At 39.8% G+C, this 21,955-nt stretch overlaps 1 protein-coding gene across 2 annotated transcripts in view; it reads left to right on the forward strand.

Moving 5' to 3' along the window:
• Positions 1 to 9,622, forward strand: part of LOC306711608 (glutamate receptor ionotropic, kainate 2-like) — a gene marked incomplete at both ends in the record, with an annotated part of 49,297 nt that extends 39,675 nt beyond the window's left edge. For both annotated transcript variants that reach the window (XM_079180618.1, XM_079180619.1), the window contains 4 exons: positions 758 to 975; positions 2,965 to 3,190; positions 6,591 to 6,841; positions 9,458 to 9,622. In XM_079180618.1, the coding sequence (XP_079036744.1) occupies positions 758 to 975; positions 2,965 to 3,190; positions 6,591 to 6,841; positions 9,458 to 9,622 (860 nt within the window). The remainder of the gene's footprint in view (positions 1 to 757; positions 976 to 2,964; positions 3,191 to 6,590; positions 6,842 to 9,457) is intronic.
• Between the last annotated feature and the right edge of the window lie 12,333 nt (positions 9,623 to 21,955).

A 21,955-nucleotide genomic window follows, 5' to 3' on the forward strand; every position in this document is an offset into this window, starting at 1 on the left:
TAGTTATTTAATCAATTTATCTCATAAGAGCATAGAATATACTTGTATATGAGAGGTATAGATTTGAATACCATTTGAGTAGAATCAAATTACCCTTGTTTCAAAATCCTGAATTACAAATCAGATTACAATTTGAAGAAAAGTAATAGTGTTTTGTTTTTTTAATCAACAGCAGCTCAACTTGCGTGTATTGTGAGATGTATTTAATAATCATACAGTCTACAAATAGGTTCTTGATCATGATAATGATAGTACTGTAATACCCAGTGTCCTCTCCTCTTGCCCTTGGCCCATCAGCACCTAGAGATCAGTGGGGTGTGGAGTCAGGATGTGAGGTTACCTTGGGTACATGACTCTCTGGCCCAAACAGCCTGTCACTTCTCCACGCTGCTCTGAACAATCAATATTGAATGTTTTTGGATTGATTTATGCAAACACCCATTTTTTTATATATATATATCTATAGATATATATATCTATAGATATATATTTATATATTTGTGTTCCTGGCATTATTTAAAGAATTGACTTGCTGACTGAGACAAGATAATTTCACTTGTTTGAAATCCAACAATCATCTTGTCCAGAGAGCTCTCTCTAGTGATTTCCTCTTGAAGCGAGCGGTTTATCTGCCTGAGTTGAAAACTTGAAGAGAGTTCTTGAAACAAGTTTGCCTGTTTTTAAATGAACTAATCTTATTTTGTTTTTTTGCACGTTCAAAAATTAACGATGCCTCCTGCCACCTCCCTCACCCCAGGATCAGAGCTCATGCCCAAGGCCTTGTCGACACGAATAGTGGGAGGCATCTGGTGGTTCTTCACCCTCATCATTATTTCCTCATATACGGCCAACTTGGCTGCCTTCCTCACCGTGGAGAGGATGGAGTCGCCCATAGACTCAGCCGACGACCTGGCCAAGCAAACTAAAATCCTGTACGGGGTGGTGGAGGACGGTGCAACCATGACTTTTTTCAAGGTAGCTAGGTCTGCCAGGGTGTTTATAGGGTATTTTTTTATATGAAATATTCTTTTCATACTTACCAAAGTTATAATTCTTAAGATTTCAGTCACCTGTGGTAACAGCTACTTTTAGCAGCTACTTCGTCATTAATACAACACAAGAGCAACTGTGTCAGTTTGCTAGGCAGTCAAAACAAACTCACGTTGTTTTAGTAAAGATATCAGTTAACAATTATTGCAACAGCAATTTTCATTTATATAGCTCCCTGCAATATTTAAAACTGATCCGCTGTCCAAAAATGAGTGTGTCCTGTTTGGTAGATGCATTTTTGATTGCGTTTAGCACTAACCTTAGTGACAAATACGTTGCATTTCCTGTAACTGCTTCACAATAAAAGCCACAACGTGTTTTGGCAGCTGAACACTTTTAAAGTGAACTCGCAGTAGTTGGAAATATTTAGTTTGCGTTGGCAGTAACTTAATTCAGCTCTTATATGATGCTATGAAAGTGAACGGCAAAACAGTGATGCTGATATCCATGAAATCATATTGAAAACATTAACGCTAGATTATTCAATTAAATTCAATACAGATTAATCCAAGAAGGCAATTCGATTTGGGGAATTAATAAAGACACATGCACTAACAGACTATTACAAGCAAAAGAGCTGTTTGAGACTGTGTTGAGCTGATAGTGCAGTTGCATTTAGAAAGTAATGAAAGTCATATTCTATAATATAAAGATACAAATAAATAATAAATAAGGAAGTAGTCCACATGGCAGATAGGCATTTAATTATTTTATGTGCCAAGCTTCAAATAAAGCCCAGAATTCTCCTTCAGTTCCTTGTTCACCAGGCTGATCATAGCTTCCGGAATGAATGGCACCCAAGAGGAAGCATCTAGAACTGGGGGAGGAGGACATAAGTACTATCCTCCATGATGTCATGGGCATTTTTTTTTTGAACTGCTGCTCATAGAATGAAACTAGGCTTCGGGGGGCAATTGTGTAACAGGTGTTTACTATGGTTTAGAGGCGAGTTCTGTTCTTGACAGTGAAGGATGGCAACCTACAAATGAAGGAGAAACACAGAATACTCTCGATTAAGGAACTTTGGAAGATTTGTAGGATGGGTTTTGGACTCTCAATGTTTTAGTTTCCTGAGGGGCTATTAGCATTGGTGTGCTTTCTTCATTGCGCCTTCTGCGTTTTGCTCAAACTTCATGGTGTTATCAAATACTATATTATATTACTTACCTAGGTTTTTTGAGTTTTGTATGTGTATTTTGATGGATGGGAAAGAAAGCTTTTAAGTGTATGCATGTCTGTGACACCAAAGACAAATTTCCACAAGAGTGGACCCTTAAGATGTCTGTCAATATATGTATACTGGCCCACAACATATTACAACAATCACATTGTATAACCACTGGGTCTGTCCTAGGAGGCTCCCTCCTGAAATCAATAACAATCTCCTTAGTCTTGGGGACATTCAACTCCAGCAGGGCATTTTCTCACCACTCTACTAAATCATTGAGTTTGGCCCCATGTACCTGTAGAGACCCTAAGATAAGGACCATGTCACCCTTGAATTTGATGGCGTGATGGTTGGAATGGATGCTCTTACAGCCATTAGTGTAGAGAATGAATATGCATACACATGCATTGCATCCTGTGAATACCTTGAGTGAAATCAGCGCAGGAAAGGCGGACGCCACCATTAATTCAATTCAATTTATTTTGTATAGTCCAAAATCACGAATTAACAAATTTGCCTCAGAGGGCTTTACAATCTGTCCCGGCACCCTCACATCTACAGGAGAAAAAAAAATCTAAGCTATTATGTAAAAATGTAGCTGAAAAAAATGCAGAATGTAATATGAAGGTTTTTTTCTCTGACTTTGAAACTAAATTATTTAAACTGCAGAATTTAGGTATGATCCCCGTATTCATTCCTAATACGCCACCAATCTTATTCCACTTCTATTCTCTGGTATCTCGTAGAAAACAAAAATCTCCACCTACGACAAGATGTGGGAATTCATGAACAGCAGGAGGCAATCTGTGATGGTCAAGAACGTGGATGAGGGAATCCAGCGCGCCTTGACCTCAGACTATGCCTTCCTCATGGAGTCCACCACCATCGAGTTTGTCACCCAGCGCAACTGCAACCTCACACAGGTTGGAGGCCTCATAGACTCCAGAGCCTACGGAGTGGGAACACCTATGGGTAAATATCCTCAAACCTCTACAGTATAAGCCTCTGTGCTGCCCGATGTGTTTATAAACAGGTTTGAAAAGCTTTAGGTAAAAGAGAGATACTGCAGATACTGTGTTGCAGATAAAGGTGCTGTACATAGTGAGGGTGATTGATAAACTCTGAGAACGAAAACGGTCGACCTTCATTGATGGGGTCACGGTGCCAGGTGTAAAAGGTTTATCTTAATGAAAAGCGAATGGCTGAAGAGGTTGAATTTATGTTTAAGGTTAAATTGTGCTCAAGTTGGAGCGCTCCTTCAGCAGGGTTGTATTTTCTTTCTACCCATAATGCATTGTCTCACAGGATTATTTACAGAGAAGGGAATCAAACCTGGGTTAAACAATTACGATACTTTAATGGTGTGTTCCAGCCTACTTTGCAGTCACACAGGGCAGTGAGTGCAAGACCGTGAAACAATCACAGAAACCAACCCGAAAGTCAATTTAGTGCAATTCCCTGTAACTTACTTGACGCCGTCTGAATTGTGAGCTTTAAACCACAACAACAAAGCACTCATGGTGTGTGTTTCGAGCACTAAGACATCTTCACACCTGCTTATTTACCCTCTCCTGTCAAAAAAATTGCATTCCGACATTTGAAGGCGCCATCCTATGATGAGGCAGAAGAACCAAAACCACTTTCCACTTCCTGTAATACGATAACAATTGTGTTGCATATCAAATAGTCTTTGCCAGGTTTAATAAACGTGCAGCTTATAACCCTGACGCTCCAGGACACCCTACAGTAAAGGATGGTTCCAATCCTGGTGTTGTAGAGGTTAGAGTGGTCACGACGAGGCCACAGAGAGCACTTCCACCAGCTGTAATAGCCACATATATCATGAGTGATATGAAGGCCATCAAAATATGGAGGATTAATTCTGGCCATCCACATCTGGACCCGGCTACTGCTGATGAGTATGTGGCAGTTATAGATCTGCAGGGATGCCATGATTGCCGTGATTGTAACAAAGCTTAGGTGATGCTGTGAAATATAGTCCCACTGTGGCCCTTATAAGTGCAGAAGTACTAACACTGATGCCCTTGAGATGGACACACAGACAGAGAATGTGGATCGGCTCTATTTCCATTAACGTGATGACGTAGTGTGTCAGATACTGTATATGAGTCCAAAATATACCCCAAATCAAATTTAATTCAGCAATGAGTGGGTTAGTATTTGAATGCATAAAAAAAAAAAAATTAAAGATGCCAGCTTGTTGCTGGCCTCTAAATCATTTCAATCTCTAATGCTGACGTTCATTGCTCAATATTTCAGAAATATAGTTGATCGCAGCCTCTAAAATGTTTCTTTTCTAATAGAAGAGGTCTTGCGATAGTTGCATCATTAATTCAAAGTGAGTTCTGTTTTCGTGCCACCAATCCTTTTGGAATAATAGGAATCTTATTTCAGACGGTGGCACTCCCCTTGTTTTCTGGTCCCAAAGAGACCTCTGGCCTATAACTTTTGCCGTGCTTAACACTGTTTTGCAGTGCATTCCCTGTTGGGCTGTTACAGCAATAAACCAGAGCAAGCTGTATAATAGGTCTTAACCTTTTAGTTCTTGGTGGTTTTCACACGTCCCTTTCCCAAAACGCAAATGCATCATCTCCGGCTATCGACTTAAACTGTGATCACATTAATACTTGAGGCCAGACAGTGTGGGAGTGATGGATGTCCTCTAGTGTTGAACATCTGTCAGGTAGTTGTGTATGCACAGTGTGTCAAGCACAGCACTTTTCCATTTGCCCGGGCCCCGCTCTCCATATCCTCCTCTCTAAGGACCCATCCTATTAGCATTTATCCAAGGCCTGCTTTGTTAGGCCATCATTAATCATTTGAAATATGAGGGGAGCCTGTATCGGGGGACTCGGATACTTGATAGATTTCTCATCTTCAAATGAAGCAAGCATATGCTTTTCACATGCACGTGCACATGCATATACGTGACTGCATAGTCAAAGCTGTATGTACATGAGCAGATTCGTGTATCGTATGTACTTTATTGTCTCTCTATTGTGCGCACGTCACAAAGACATTTTGAGCACAGATAAGCACAGGCACACAAACAAAAATAGACTATTTATGATCAAAGAAGCAAACACTGACATGCTGGTAAAAATTCAGCGGCACTTTGAGTAATTTTCTGTTTTTGTATTATTGTTCACTTCGTCAGTCTAAATACACAGAGAGGTGCGGAGATGAAAGGATGATGGATTGCAATAGGTAAATGATAGATGAGACAGAGGGAGCTCAAGGGGCTGAGAGGTACAACTGTGTGAGAGCAATAGACACAATGATGCTACCTGCTACCTGGGGCCATAATGAGTTAATTTCCCCCCGGAGCTTTAGCACAAAATGTCCCTGTGTTCGTAAAATGATTTAAATTAGCCCACATTACAACATTTTTTCATTTTTACATTTTACCACTCTTTCATCTCTTTTAAGGCACTAAATAAGCAGATGGAATGGAAATGTACGACCAGGCTTCATTATGTATGACTTCTGTAATCATATAAATACACTAACAAGCTTTTGAACCAGTTTATAAGTGGAACATGAATGCTCACAGTAAGTATTAATCTGTCCTGGCCTGGTTCGGGCAGAGAGTGTGCGCCGCGCCTCGATCGGGCCGTGTGCTGTGTGACACATGCTGTGGATGGGAGAGGAACACGACCCCACTCGGGTACCCTGCAACGATTACTCCTCCTTTGATCAAACCAGCACCCGCTGCGCCTTAATGCCTTGTCGCTAATTCTGGCGTCTTCCCACCGTCTGTGGATTTGGGTTCTTTTACTCATCATGACATTAACATGCATACAAACACAGTGATAGAGCAACCCCATCTCAGATACACATATTTAATCCCAAACACTTTTGCCCATGTAATGTAGACTCCGCCGGGCTTCTCTGTTCTTTTCCTGTTCATGTGCACCATTTATAGCATATGAAAGCGTGTGCAAACAGCAGCTAATTCGTCAGAATCAACAGCAGCTCTGCTACACAAAGCCAAGTCTTTGTTGCCAACTCCCTGTGCATTATAATTCACACACTGCAGAGAGGAGTGAGAATTTTGGAGTCACTCTGTGAATATAGGGATTAGTGGGATTTGAAGAAGGACTTACAAAAAAAAAAAACTCCCTCTAAGCAGCCAACAATAACATGAAGGGTTATATGATCACATGCAAGCCAGAGCGTGTTTCATACACCCACCACCGTCGGATGTATATATATATATATATATATATATATATATATATATATATATATATATACACATGTACTCAACAATAACTTCGCAAGGCATAATCAGGTTTTATTGTATCCCACTATTATCCATGCCCACTAATCTCACGCTGTGTCCTCGCAGGATCTCCGTACAGAGACAAGATCACGATAGCCATTCTGCAGCTCCAGGAGGAAGGGAAGCTGCACATGATGAAGGAGAAGTGGTGGAGAGGAAACGGCTGTCCTGAGGAGGAGAGCAAAGAGGCCAGCGCTCTGGGGGTGCAGAACATCGGCGGGATCTTCATCGTGCTGGCTGCAGGACTGGTGCTGTCAGTGTTTGTGGCAGTAGGGGAGGTGATTTACAAGTCTAACCAGAACGCCCAGCTGGAAAAGGTACTGGATATATTTTATTCTTTGTCTCAGAGATTTGTTGTTTCTATTTGGAGTTTTTGTTCTGTATTTGTCTTCTCCTACGCACCTGTCAACCTACAGGTGTGCACGACTTCTGCTCTTTATCATTTTTTAGGTCAACTAAACTATACATTTAAGAAATGAAACCAAATGATCAAATACAACACAGCATACACACTTGTAGTGTGTCTTTAGCTTGCATGCTTGTTCTTTTTTGCAGGTTTGGGAATGAGTTGGCCATGAAACAATACTCACATGCCTATACGTACGTGAGTCCTTGTTCGCTGTAATTTTCCCTCCTGTCCGTACTGGCCGTGAAGAGATCCCTTGAACTGAAGCTAATATGAGGTTTCATCCTTCAAATCAAATGGGTATTTCAGTAGTATAGCCTCTTCAGCACAACATTCCTTCTTGCGTTTCAGACAGTGTTTCCTTGCTGAGCTGCAGTGGAGGGATAATATTAAAGCGACAGCATTTTGTACTTTTTACACTGTAACCTCGGTAGCCCCTACTTATTATATGCTGAAATGTACAATGCATTTTTGCTTGGACGGAGGACTGAGGTCAGGATGGTGATCTCTGCATGGCCAGTATGGACGAAAGGAATGATCACGGCGACCAAAAGCTGCATGCGAGTGTTGTTTATAACACAGACTTGGAACTAAAAATTGTGAAGTGGTCCTTTAATTTTTAGATTTGTCTGAAAACTAAAACATTCTCCATTCAGTGCAGCATATTTGCAGCCGTTTTTTTTTTTCTTCCCCCCCTCTGGTTATGTTTCTTTCTAGCAAGGAACTGAATATATTTTAGACTGTTCTATCTGTGCTCTATTTTAGTACAGAGTGCACATGATTCATCACACAGTGTGGAGTATGTCTTTTAGAGCTCTTTAACTCGTACAATTCCTTTCCAGATAATTGTGAAAGTCCTTTTCATAGCGCGTTTTAATTATTTCCATCTACCGAATTAGCACAGTGCAGCGGCGTGTTATTTCATTGCAACAGTAATACATTTCTGGCTTTTTTTTAAGGTTCGCATATGTTTCAGAGCACATCTCTGCTATCATTAATCATAAGCCGCAAGACTGGGTCACAATATTCAGATCATTTGCAAATGCCACAATCTCTAGGCTACCAAGGTAGTAATTTACATGCAGACAATCAGCCTCTCCTCTATTTTCCTTCCCTACGAATCTCCTCCACCCTAACATCACCAGCTTTTTTTACCCCCTTCATTCTGCTTTTCTCCATCACTCTAATCCATATCCCGCCTCAATGTTTTTCACCATTTCTTTTTCTCTCACCCTTTCTGCCCCTCGCGACTTCTGTAATCACTCATCTTCTTGAGTACACAAAATATCTCATTCATGCGGCAGCCAAATATATGTGGAAATTGGGAGAAAAACAATAAATATACCTGCTGTATAAGCCACCTACAGATATCCATCTCACACACCTACGCACATACACAAACTGAAAAATAATAGCTTTATACTTTACTGCTCTCCCTCCTCTCTCACATCTTCTCTCTTCCTACACCCTCTAAGAATTTGAATTAGATTTTGCATAATCGGAGAGTGAATGTATGGGAATTTGTCTTGGCAACGTTGATGCACAAGCATATTGACATTTATAGGATTTCACGCCACATACATATTGCAGGGACAACAGAGGCACATATTACTGATGCTACATAACACGTGTCCCTCTATGAGAGGGTGAATGGGTGTTTTAAAAGAAAGTACCAACATTTTGGGATTTAATCTGCTGAAGTGGATATTTTGTCCTTCATTCAATATTGTTATATTGTCTGCTTGCACGGCAAGTGTTGCAAATGTTAAATGTTTCTCTTTGTTCTTGGCGGGGTGCAAAAGGCTCTAAAATTGCATTTAGACCCTTTTGTAACAGTAGAGCTGAAAAGGGGAAATCTGGAACGAAGGCCTGATTTTTCAAAGATAATTTTTAGACAAATTAAGATGTTGGATTGACTATTACACTAGTCAGTGTTAAGCCTCAACTTATCTTCAAAAATGTCAATCTATCATTGATTGCTGCTACATCTATGTCCATCTTACCATCTAGCTAACCATATGTTCAGCTTGTTAATGATACTACTCAATTAGCATTAAAAGATTACCCATTATATTCTTCCTCATCCAACCGATGGGTACTTTTGCTTCTGGAACTCTTTTTATGGTTTGTTTTTTCATGTTCGACATATGACGGTAATGTTTGGATGTCCACATACTTTTGGTCAAGTTTTGCTTTACGATATATACACAGAAACAATATTATAGAAATGGAGAAAAAACGAGGCTTTAAAACACACTATTTTCTTAAGAGAAGCCCAGTATGGACATGGATAGCCCCACCACAATGTTACCAATTAATGCATACTGTATTTTGAAAAATACATTTTCATCAGTTGGGTAGGCTAGAATCTCTTTCATACAATACCAATCATCAATGAACCTCTTGTCTTACCAATATTCAATATCTTCTTAAAAAGACGATATTGGCTAATGGTTATGTTTGAGTAGTGTGGCGAACAGCATGGTGCCAGCTGTGACTTTGTCCTCTTTCTTGTTGCCTCCTGCAGCGATCTTTCTGCAGCGCCATGATGGACGAGCTGCGTGTGTCTCTGAAGTGCCAACGTCGTCTCAAACAGAAGCCTCAGCCGCCCGCCATTGTAAAGACAGAGGAGGTCATTAACATGCACACATTCAACGACCGCAGACTCCCAGGAAAGGAAACCATGGCATGAACGTTAAGCATACCCTGAACACACACCATGATTAAAAACCATGGAGGGGAGACGGGGTCAAATTAACGCTGACTTAACCACAAACTGAGGTTAGCAGTCAAAACAGGATTCCTTTTTGAACCCACTTGCTTATGTAGACAGATGTTTCCTGTGGAAATATAGATACCTGAGCAGTGTCACCTCACTGTGACGTTCACTTTTTGAAGGGAGCTGGAAAGGAACTTAAAAGTATGTAAATTGAAATGGGATCCAAGCAGCTTGGGGTCAAAACGTAAGTCTGGTCCACACTAGAAGTGGACGTAAACATACACACGTAACACATATATTCACACACACACACACACACAGACACACACTCATCTGACACACTTTACACCTGTGCAGAAGGCAAAACTCTATTGTGACAGTAACACCAGATGTAGTTTTTCTGTTGATGTCAATGCCCTTTTGTCTTACCTCCATGTGTGTTTGACCCGATTGGTTCCTCCCGTCAGTGGCTTGAGTTTCTTTCAAATGGTTTAAACAAACACTAAATCTCCCACCAACAAATGGAATGGTAGTCAGTGCCAAATGGTTTACTATGAACTGATGTAAAAAAAAAAGTGATATTTGGTCTATGCTGACCTTGTCGAATACTCATCGTTTTCTTCTGTGTTGCCTTTCTTGTGCCAAAAGTTCTGCCATTGTGAAGAACTTTCTATCATGCCTAATATTATGTTCAAAGCCTCTACAAGCAATGTATACTGTCAAAGTCCTTATTCATGTCTGTCCTTACATGCGGTCTGCAGTTTTCACTCTGTATCAGTTGTTGTTTAAAAATGCAGGATTTCTACAAAAATGTTTGTTTTTGTACAAGAACAAGAAGTTTTGTAGTACTTTGTATCATGGTAGCCCCTCCTGTGGACAAAATATGTAGCAGATACCAACTCAGCCCTCAAATTCTGTCAACTGTTGGTGGTGGGGCTTCAAACTCTGCTGTGTAGGGTTCATTTCTCTCATCAATCAGAGATTCAGTCTTTTGTCTGTCAGTATCATGGGGCCAGCTGTACATAATGTGTGGGGGACAATGTGGTGGTTTTTGGTGGGTAAGAACAATGAAACAATGAAACTGTAAAGTAGTGGTGCTCAAAGTAGGAACGGTGGTGACTCATTCTGAAAATAGGAACGAAGCTTCTGTCAGCAAACCTCTGCGGACGACAAAGTGTGGTTAACTATCTGTAGCTATGATGAGTCACGATAAAATACATCGTGAAACATGCAAATGTTGCTTGTGTTTAAAACATAACTGTAGTCACCAAGCTACAATTTTGTTAGCAGGCTACATTTCAGCCATAGTAGATTGCAAACAATTCAAGTTTTTTCATGGGATCTTTGACAGTATCAAGTCATAAGGCAAACCGCTGCACTAGAAGAGGAAAAACGTCACTGGATTTTTAAAAATGATTTAAACTAGTTGAGTTGATTGAAGAAAAGGGTTGAAATAATCTCGTAGAACAGAGAGATTGTGTTTTGGAAAGAAATACTTTGAAAACTCAATTTTTGGCAAAAGACATATAGATCTTTGCAATTGTGACAGGCAGTAAAAATGAATACCTGGCTATAATATCAACACAAGGTCCATTTAGTAGCTGTTCAGGAGCATTCAGTCATATATGATTTTCATCAGCTAATCAAATTTGCTCAGTTGCCATGTAAGCTTCTAATTGTATTTGTCAGTTTTTTTTAACCATCCCAACTAGACAGCTCTTATCTGATCGAGTGATATAATTGAAAGCTCTCGAGCAGCTACTAAGAGTTGAACTTGTTTTCTCACCTGATGTTTCCATGGGCAGGAATGAATTTTGAACCTCAGTGACGGGCGACCTGTGAATGTATGTAACAGTACAACTGCAGTAAATGTGATGTGGAAATGATCGGCGGCTTCGAGGCACTTCCTGTACGTCTTTGGCTTGTTGCTTTACTTGTGTTCCCTGAAGGGGTCTTGAGCAGATCATTTGTCCACTAATTGTCTCCAGATTCTTTTCACAAAGTGACACAATCACATTTGGCCCCACGACATATCTTGCCCGTTAACTCTGTCCCATGTTGTGAAATGACAAGCATACTTAGTAGATTACTTCTTCACTGCCCCTGTCTTCTTACACTATTCAGTTCATCATTGGATCTGTTGTTCCAGGGACAAAAACACACACACACACACACACAGCCCAATGCAAGTGATGACATCTCTGCTGTACGTCAATGGAATTAGTCAAATGCTTATTTAAAACATCTACATATAAAGATTATAAAAGTTGACAGGGAAGATATAACACCGAAACTCGTTGCCGTTCTACAAGTGTTGCTTGTCATTTTCCATGCAGCTAGATCTTGTGGTGCGAGCTGAAGTGATTGAAAACCTGGAAACATTTATTAAAAAAACGCCTTCAAAGGCTTGGCTGTCCTATCGAGAAAAAAAGAATTTGACATTGATGCAAGGTTTTACAAAAATAATGTCATTAAAAATGTCATAATTGTAGTTTTGCCTCATATTATTCATTCATCTATTTAATTGTGTTGGTAACAAATGAACTGAAGACAGGATATGTTTTGATAACTTATTTTACTGACGCCATCAAGCAACAGTGACTTGCAAAATTCTGAAATGTCATCCTCTTCTAATCGACTGGAAGGAGGACATTAGGTAATTGCTAAAATTGTTAATCAAATCAAGATTGGAGGCGTGTTGACCAACTCTTTTTCGGACTGGTCCATCTGTCCACCTGGCTGTGTATCAATCTCTCTGATACCCCCTTGAGCTCCCAGAAATCCGGATGACTGTGAGTATATAGAATACACAATGATACTCGGGAGACTGCACAGCCTGACCAAAAAGGTCCCGAGAATGTTCTACGCCTCCTGACTTTCAGATTTTTCATTGTTTATTTTGATTTCCCTCCCACAAGGCGGGCCATCAGACAGCTCTGGGTTTCTGACAAGGTTTTCTGGGAGTAATGACGAAAACGGTTTCTGCAGCCCGAGCGCTGTCCCCACAACATAAATGGCCACCCTGTCTGCCCTTCAGATTGACAGGGAAGGTCAGAGCATGCGTCAATGTGTTCAGCAGGGACCATTTAGTCTGTCACACTTATTTCCATCATATTAAGTCCTCTTCCTTCGTTTCCTAAGTGGTCCTTGGAAAGGTATCCTTGAATAACATCTTGTTCATTAGCAATTAATGGCCAAGATTGCGTTGTGGACTGAAAATTGCTTTCTGAATGTGACTTTGGTTTGTCATACAGATATTAGAGGCCAAAAGCACCTGCCAAGAAAGATTTTGTGAAGGAGGAAATGTATTCCTCCGCTCATTTCCCAGTGCTTTAAATAATTCAGGGTACCAGATTAAGAATCATGTAAATCCAAATTTTTTCCCTTTTATTAGGTAACGATTGATGCACTTAAAGTCATCACAGTAGCGGTGGGTGATGTAATGATGACATAAATTGCCAGAGATTTACATACTGCTAATGGCAATGGTACAAATTAATGAACAGGGCTGCTTTATGTCAAAATGTAATTTTTATATAGTTTTTGCACCAATTCATGACTTGTTCCGACATAGTGAACTATTACTTTTTACGACAACCTATACTGTGACTTTTTTGACATTTACTATTACTTTTCTGTGACTTTTTTGACATATTACATTATGACTTTTTTTTATAATTTTCTTTGACATACTAAACTGCGACTTTTGTCTAAACAATTAAAATAACAGTCATAGTATATTATGTCTAAAATAGTCGTAGTATAGTATGTCAAAAAAGTCATAAAAAAGCCATAATATAGAATATGGAAAAAAAGTCTTCTATAGTATGCCGAAAAAAGTCATGAAAAAAGTCTTAGTATAGTATGTTGTGTGACGACCCCTCCCTTCCACACGGGTCTGTGTCCTGTTTCCTGTCTGTTTGTCTTGCAGGATGTTAATCGGCCACTGATGAGCGACGCCTGAGGCTGGTTTGGTCCCAACTATAAAGGCTGCCCCTCTTCTTTGGCTGGTCCTCACTTCCTCTTTGGCTGCTCTACTCTCATGGGCTGACACGGCTGCCGCTTCGGCCGATCGTTTGTTTAGTTTGGTTATTGGTTCGTTAAATAAATGTCTATTTATTACTTTTATCACTCGTCTCGTCTCCCTTATGTTGCATCCTTGGAGCCAGGTCGTAACAGTTGAAAAAAGTCATAGTATAGTAGTTGAAAAAAGTAATGAAAGAAGTAATAGTATAGCATGTCGAAAGAAGTTTAAAAGAAATAGTCATAGTATAAGTTATAGTATAGAATGTTGAAACATTTTGTTTTATAATATGTCGAAAAAAGCCATAAAAATTTCACAGTATGTCAGAAAAAGTCATTCAAGGATTCACAGATCATTTATTGTCATTATGCAACACAGGGATGTAAAATAGAAATTCAGTTGTAGCCCATTTGAAACACAACAAAGACATGACAAACAAAACAAAACATAAATAGTAATGCATTTTTAAAATGCAAGTCTGAAATTAGATTTTAGATTTTTCATCCATTTCACTCACCCCTAGCTTACAGAATAACATATATACTCATCTCACTCATCTCAACATCTATTATTCTTTTCTTTTGAACTTTCAAACATCTAATCAGCACATGTAAATGTATTTATATAACGTGTAAATACGACAACAAAATACCAATACCAAATACCAATTTGTTGTTAGATTCCTTTCGTTTCAGGTCAAAGTGAATGTGCATTCTACAAAAGGCACTTGTGGCTTTCAAACAAAAAGATTCAATAATTCAGCAACATTTCTTTTACCCGTCCCGAAGAAAATCACAGATTCCTGGCACGGTCTGTGTAAATAATTGAATGATTGGTTACTCTGTGGCTCAACCTAGCAGAGATGTTTGGTACAATATTCAGCTTGTGGTTTTGTAGATATTTCAGCTCTAGAAATGAGCTTCGACTCCTTTCCGTGGAGTTCAGCATGCATACCATGAAATCCCTGCGGAAATACAATAAATGGGGAATAGCAGTAACTGCCTGAGTCGGGCAGGTGTTGTTGGTTGAAAAGTGATGATTTGGTACACATTAGGATCTTGCCCAGCAGTGGCATGTGTCTGCCCAGAGATATCACAGGTGGGTGCAATAGAAACACCATTGCCCCCACGCAAAGAACTCTAATAGTCCCTTATAATAGTAAGTGTATTATCTGTGCGCTCATATGCACAGTCTCCACCATTTGCCACCTGTATGTGGGTTTATGCACACACACTTGTGCCCAGGGGGACAAACCCTGTTTCGACTGCAAATGAATATCAATTGGAAGAAGTGATCTTTTGTGTCACTTAGCAATTGGTTTGGATGCGGTTTTCTATCTGGATGTTTTTTTTCTCCCAGTGGCAGATGTGTAGTGGTGGGAGGCAGCTGCAAAATGGAGGAGCACAGCTTGCAAAGTGATTCACCCTGCTCCTGGCGTCTCCGTTACCCCATGAGTCTTTTCACCGACAATGTTTTCATTTCTCTTTGCTTCATGTCTAACTAGGAGGGGCGAGCGCGATGCTTTGACAGCTCTGTCAGAGAAGAAATGACAGTGCTGGGTTTTCTCTTCGGGTAGAGGTGAGAGAAACTAATGGGACGTTTACAGGCTATTTCATTTTCACGACACATTCTGCACTTCGTCCCGTGAAAATGCAAGGTTGTGGCTTGAATATGACAGTAAATCATATTCTTCGATAGACATCTTGATGCTACTCAGTCTGATGAAAATCCCCAGACTGTTCCTGCAAATGAGCTCACTATCTCATGACATCTGCTGCATTTTTTTTTTTTTTTATGTACACACCCCGGAAATAACAGTGTTGAACCAGTCACATCTCCTGACAGGGGAATCAGTGTGTTGTTCACCGCTGTCAAATAGCACTCTCTTTTTCTCACCAAAATTCCCCCTTAGGTTCTCTCAAATAAATGTTCTCTCTGCCTTTGAGTCATTCATACTGTTGATTCCACCTCTGGAGGAATACATCAGGCATAACGCCCTTTTCTTTCATCAAGGCAGCAGCTTTAAAGTAATTTTCCTCCTCTCATAGGGAGCCAAATGGAGACGAGAAGATGTCGATTCTCTCATCTCTTTGTCTGTCCCCTTTGATCTCTTTCAACATGAATTCCCAATGCAAAGAAAGTAAATGGGATTTTTTTTTTTTTTTCTTCCTCTGGAGCATGCTTGATCATACAAAATTGACCACAAATGACTTCTAAAGACCCCTGCGTGTTTTGCTCCAAAAAAAAAAAAAGTATACCCCAAAACATGCTCCTGGCTATCATTACACATAGTGCATTTTAATGAAGGATGAATAATTCAGGGTGCATGCAACAGCCCAGTGATGCTGATGCTGTGAACATCTTTATTTTTATTGCATGCACGTGTTTTTGGAGGACGAGGAGGGTTTTGTGAGGAAGGACAACGGTTTTAGCGGTGCCAGCATGCCAGTGTGTATTGCTGTCTGTCGTGTTAACAGACAGCAGTTGTGATTTATCTTGTATTCCCAGTGCAGGGGCCCCCTCTATCTCACTGGAAAGGTTAAAGCATACAGCCTGGAGGCGGTACTACAAAGGTCAACATGCAGTTTAGGAATGAGGAACAGGAGGAGAAAGACGAAGAAGAAATGCACTCCTCTCCTCTCCTCAGTCTGTGTGCCGCCTCTGACGTCCTGAAAACACACACTGCATTGTTTGCATTCAAGGCCCAGCAATATTATCCTTTAGATCTCTCTATCCTTTCTCCCCTGTCTTCTTCTTATCGCCGCCCGCCCGTGATACCTCCAAAATCACATGCCGTAAAAGCAGCTGACCTTGAAAAGAATCATCTCCAGAGATCGTATATGAAAAAGGAGAGCTGTATAGGAAAATGATGGTGGGTAACAAAGGGAAACTGTAAACAAAGAGCGTTCATTTAATAGATGTGCTTAGCAGAGGGACTGGGAGAGAGACGGATGGTTATAAAAAAGCAAGGCGCTGGGCCATTAAAGAGGAGCAGGCAAATAGAGAGAGAGGACTTTGAAGAAACACCAGCTTCTTTGGTGAGTCAGATGTGTTGAAGTGATTAATCTGCACTAGCTGTGTCCTTCACGGGCCTGAGGGGGGGGGGGGGGGAGGAATGAGATAGTGGCGCTAGGTTGCCCCCTAGTGGAGAAGAAGGAAAACTGAGTCAAGGAATCTATTTCAACTTTTGAGTTGTCATCGCTTACTTTGAGTTTCAGCGACAGATGGGTGCTGTGATTGATGCATCTTAACGTTTCTGTTGTTGAACTGGCTTCAGAAAGTCCTTCGAGAAAAACAAGCCATAGAATACAGCAGTTCACTTCAGTTTAAGTGATAAATTGCATTTTTAATTAAGGGCTGAATAGAACAATTATTTTCATTACAAACTAATCTATTGGTTATTTTGGTAATAAATCAATGGTTTCTTTTGTAAAATGTGAAAAAGGAAATGATCCTCACAAGGAATGTGTGTTTGTCAGTTTATCTTTCACACACAGTCCAATTAAAGGCCAACATTTGCAAAATGATTATCGTTTAAAAAAATAGCTTGTTCTGTCATATTAATAGTCTAAAATCCAAAGATATTTCCGTTTTCAGTTACATAAAACAGAGACATTTTGCAAATGTGAGCATTTGAGAAGCTAGGGCCAGCAAAAGTTTGCAGGTTATCAACATTGTTGATTTAGTATTGCACTTACTTAAGGTTGAGTGACTATAATTATGGCCATTCTGAATAATGCATGCTAACTGCACTTGCAGCCTCCATTCCAGACATTTGGGAAACAAAACAGCAATAACATTGTTACTTATCGTTTCATGAATACCATCTGGACGAATTGCAGAAGCCCAATGTCTATAAAAGTGAAACTTACGATCCGATTCACATATAGAGAATAATATACCACTGCAATGTCTAGTAGGAAATTATACATACTTTAATGCCAATATAATAGGTTTATTTTCCAATCAAGTAAAACATTCAAGACATATTTAAAAATCCAATCCAAGATTCACAGAAATAAAAAAAAAAAAAGGCAGTACACTTACATTGGGGCTAATGAGTGATATGCACATAGAAGAACATTTTCCCCCAATCAAAAGCAATCAGTGCTTGGCTCTCGACATACTCCAGAGAAGGAGAGCACAGAAGACTCCCTCTGGCCACGATGCAGAGAGTAAAAACATAAACAAACATGAAAACGTGAGGTTATTCCTCAACACAAGGAGGTATCTGCACTTTAAACTGCCTTGGTTGGATTTATAGGTCCTTTTGAGGTCTGACGTTTCAGTATGATTTCATGTACACAATGTGAATCTGACATAACACAGTTCAGTTAAAAAAAAAAAAATAAACATCATAACTGATCATCCCCTAGAATACATTGTTTCTCCAGTCAAGGCAGAGCACAGAGCAGCTGACAAAGGCAACGTCCCTACTAAACAATCACATGAGGGAGCAGCGAGACTGGCTGCTGAGGTTTCCCGTCGGGGATCATGGCATAGTACATCCTGTCTGTCTCCAAAGGCTGTTGATACATTAAGGATAATTCAATGTGTTCGGTCTTAAATGTGGCCTAAATGTGATTTTCATTTGATTTTGGGGTCGTCTTTGGCCCAGTGTGCATGGTTTTATTTTAGCCATTGATCCGCCGAGCTGCTGAAGAATTTAGACTAGAATTTAGAAATGTTTCCTTCAATGATACCATGAGTTATTATTCTCATTGAATAAGGAGTAATTCATTCTCCAATGAATTCCTAAAAACCCAGTGAGTTTGAACTTTTCAAGGTTCAAAAAGTGTTTAAGAAAAAGCCAATAAAACCCTGTCAAATTCAAATGGGATTATCTTGAAAATACAAAACAGAGTGAGCTTTCAGTCTCTGTGCTAAGCTAAGGCTAAAGCTGGCAGTAGCAGTATATTTGAACGGACCAAAGTGAGACTGATATCTATCTAATAGCCCTCCACCCACCTCTTCCTTTACAAGCATGTCGGAGAAGCTAGCTCGGCCATGTCTGTAACTAATGCAGGACAGAGATGACTGACAGAGATGTGTGACCAAACAACCTGAATTATCCTTTTAACTCCACACAAGTCCAGTTAATGAAAATAAAAGAGAAAAACAAAAGAATGTTGTTTTTTTTATCCCGGTTTCTAAATAAATATCACAATCTTTCTTAACATGGCGTCGTGTGAGTGATATAATCTCTACAATGCCTTTGGACACTGCATAGCTCCACATAGCAGGTGTATCCCTCTTCATGTGACATTTCCTTCATTGACACAGCTGCAGGGGCAGAAATGCACGAGTGTGAAGAAGCTACCATGATGTAGTCATTAGGATTGGGGTCCAAAGAAATGTGTGACCACACTCTCGAGCTTCCTTGTTTGGACCTTCTGCTGAGATACAACCGGTACATTCAAGTTGACCTCGGTCTTGAGGATTACATGGATGAAACTCTTATATTCATATTCGCATGATTCAAAACTTAAGACAAGTTGGAAAATATTTATAACAATTTGTTATCCGACATGTAGCCTTGACAAACCTTTACAATAACCATTTTATTATTACTACCATACGGAGATTATTCTCTTGAGGGTGTCTTGGCTGTGTTGAATACTGAACAGGACAATTAACAAGAGATCAATCAGTAGTTACATTGATTGGAAGAAAAGATAAAGCTACTAACAATAATAATATCACTATATTTTACCGCGGCCGTGTATTTTGTTCATAACTGGCATAAACAAGCATTCAGTTCAATATGTAGGCCCCCTGCAACATGAACTATAAGATTGCAGCCATATGCAAAATCAATCTTTGATCTCATGAGTTAGTTTTTAAAAAAAAGCACTTTTAACAATATTCATCTCCATAAAGTTTTTTTTTTTTTTTTTTTTTTTTTTTTTAGAATGACGTCTATGCAATGTCACCATTAGTACAAAATCTACTGATTTCTTGTCAACTCCAATGCCGCTCTAAACTACAAATGTAGTTTGCAACAAAAAGGGGCATCATCTCCAAACCACACAACTTCTGATTATCTGAGGCTGTAAAAATGGCTGACAAAGGCCATTACCATGGAGCCCCAAAAACAGGAAATATCTATTTGGTAATAGGATCAGACAAACAAAACATAGAGATAGGCACTCCGTGTGCGAAGTACAATCCTATTCTTCTCCACCTTAAGCCCATCACATGAAGTGGTCACTAAAACGGTTAAGATGAAATACTTACAAACTAAGAAACAACAATCCATGTCTTTTCAAACTGTGTCCACATGGAAATGTTAAATATTTCATATTCAACATATATCTAGCTAGCCCAACAAACTGAGGTTAACTCACTGGCTGTCTGCAGATAAGTGGTGAGTGTTACACTGACGGTATAACACAAGAGCTGGCAGAAAAACTTCACCCTGTATGTTTGAGACAAGCGCGCCCATTCTGAAAAACTGTGTAAAACCTTGGAAAGGGCTTTGATTGTAAGACGTATTTGGAGTCACAAGTGACGAGCCATTCCAGGGCTGATTCGCTGAAAATGCGGATGTGACTCTAGTGCGACAAGTGGCAATTTAATGGGAGAAACGACTGCACGGAGGAGGTAAGGAGTTTGTGGATGAACAGCTCATATGAGGTAGGCTTTTGCTGTAAACAAAAAAAAAAAAAAGAAAAGTTTAGCGGTAAAAGAAAAAAGTTACTTATCAAATCTGGGAAGGAAGACCAGGGAGTCTGTGGCAACACGAGGGAACTTCTCACACAACACCTCAGTACAATAGAGACCTACAGTTATTCATACAAGCTCATCAAACATATACAAAACAAAAAGAAATGAACAACTATGTATAACACAAGAGGTAGTTGCTAATATCAGTACATGAATCGGTTACATACGTCTCTTCGCCCATTGCTTAACAGTTTTTTTTTTGAGTCAGTCAGTGGATGAGTCCCAAAAGAATAAAATACACTTTTTTTTGGTTAATTCCCTGAGAACAGTTCATCATCCTGAGAGGAATTGTGTGTAAAAATGTACAAATACATCGTACAAAAAGATGTTTCCGTAAAGATACGAGCATGGGCTGTGCTCCTTGTGTGGTTTGGTCATTCACTTTTTTCGTGTCATTTTTTCCCGTCTGCATTGTTTGAGATTTGATTTTCTTTTTTTAACGCACGCAAACATTCAAAAAGCTGTACATTTAAAAAAAAAAAAAACAACAATAATAATAACCGCAGTGCTGCGCTTTCAGCAATAACTCCCTCTTATTCTGAAAGATCGAGGACAGCAAAGCACTTCAGCAAGTCTTAACTTGAAATGCCTTCAAAAGAATAAAGCCAAACTATTTGGTATAGAAATATACCAAAGAAAAAGTTGGTTGTCTACTTAGAGCTTTATATAAACACACAAGAGAGTTTTGATTTCATCATACAAAGTTATTTGATTTGTCAGAACATTAAGATATAACTCTGAAGCCGCCCGACATGAACTTTGTGAGGAGTCGACTTCAGATGGGCTCTTTTCACATTCAATATGGTCAGAGAAGAGTTATTAGGTCACAAATAAGTGCCACTAAAGCCATGCTTGGGAGTCAAGTTATACCAAAAGCACCTCTCTCTCCCTCTCCCTCTCTCTCTCTCCCTCTCCCTCTCTCTCTCCCTCTCTCTCTCTCTCCAGTGAGTCTGAAACAGCAGCAGTGACGGCCTCTCATACTGACTTGGAGTGAGCATTACCTGGCTGGTGCTAACTAACAACTGGTAGGCACAGATGGGGGAAAAAAAAGAACAGGTGGTTCGACCTAACTGCATTCACAGCTGGGAGAGCAAAACAGCTTGGGCGTTCTGTGACGTTCGCTTTTCCAAAAGGAAGTCGTTGTGAGGTATTAAAAGTAAGTAGAGCAGCTGCGATGACACTGTAATGATCTGCACATACAATCAAGACACGGTGTGACTCTTTGTGCTGGGCCGGAGGTGATTGCTGACTGTTCGAAGAAGGCGTGGAGTCAAATGTCGTTTAAAAAAGGTCAGTTTGATTTGTCATAGATGAAAACGGTTAAATAGAGAAGAGAGCTACACGTTTTCACGCAACAACAAAGTATCCCATGCAGTATACAGGGCTGTGTCAGAGCTAGTTCCTCATATATGCATTACGTAAAATTAATAGAATTTCAATTATATCCTGGGACTTTACATATATATTTTAATTACTTATACTATGATTTATAAGCTGTAATGTTATTTTCATTTAATTCGGCAACGACCAAAGTGGAAGTCTAATGATGGATCCAT

The sequence above is a fragment of the Pholis gunnellus genome (assembly GCF_910591455.1).
Source record: "Pholis gunnellus genome assembly, chromosome: 19".
NCBI classification, from domain to species: Eukaryota; Metazoa; Chordata; class Actinopteri; order Perciformes; family Pholidae; genus Pholis; species Pholis gunnellus.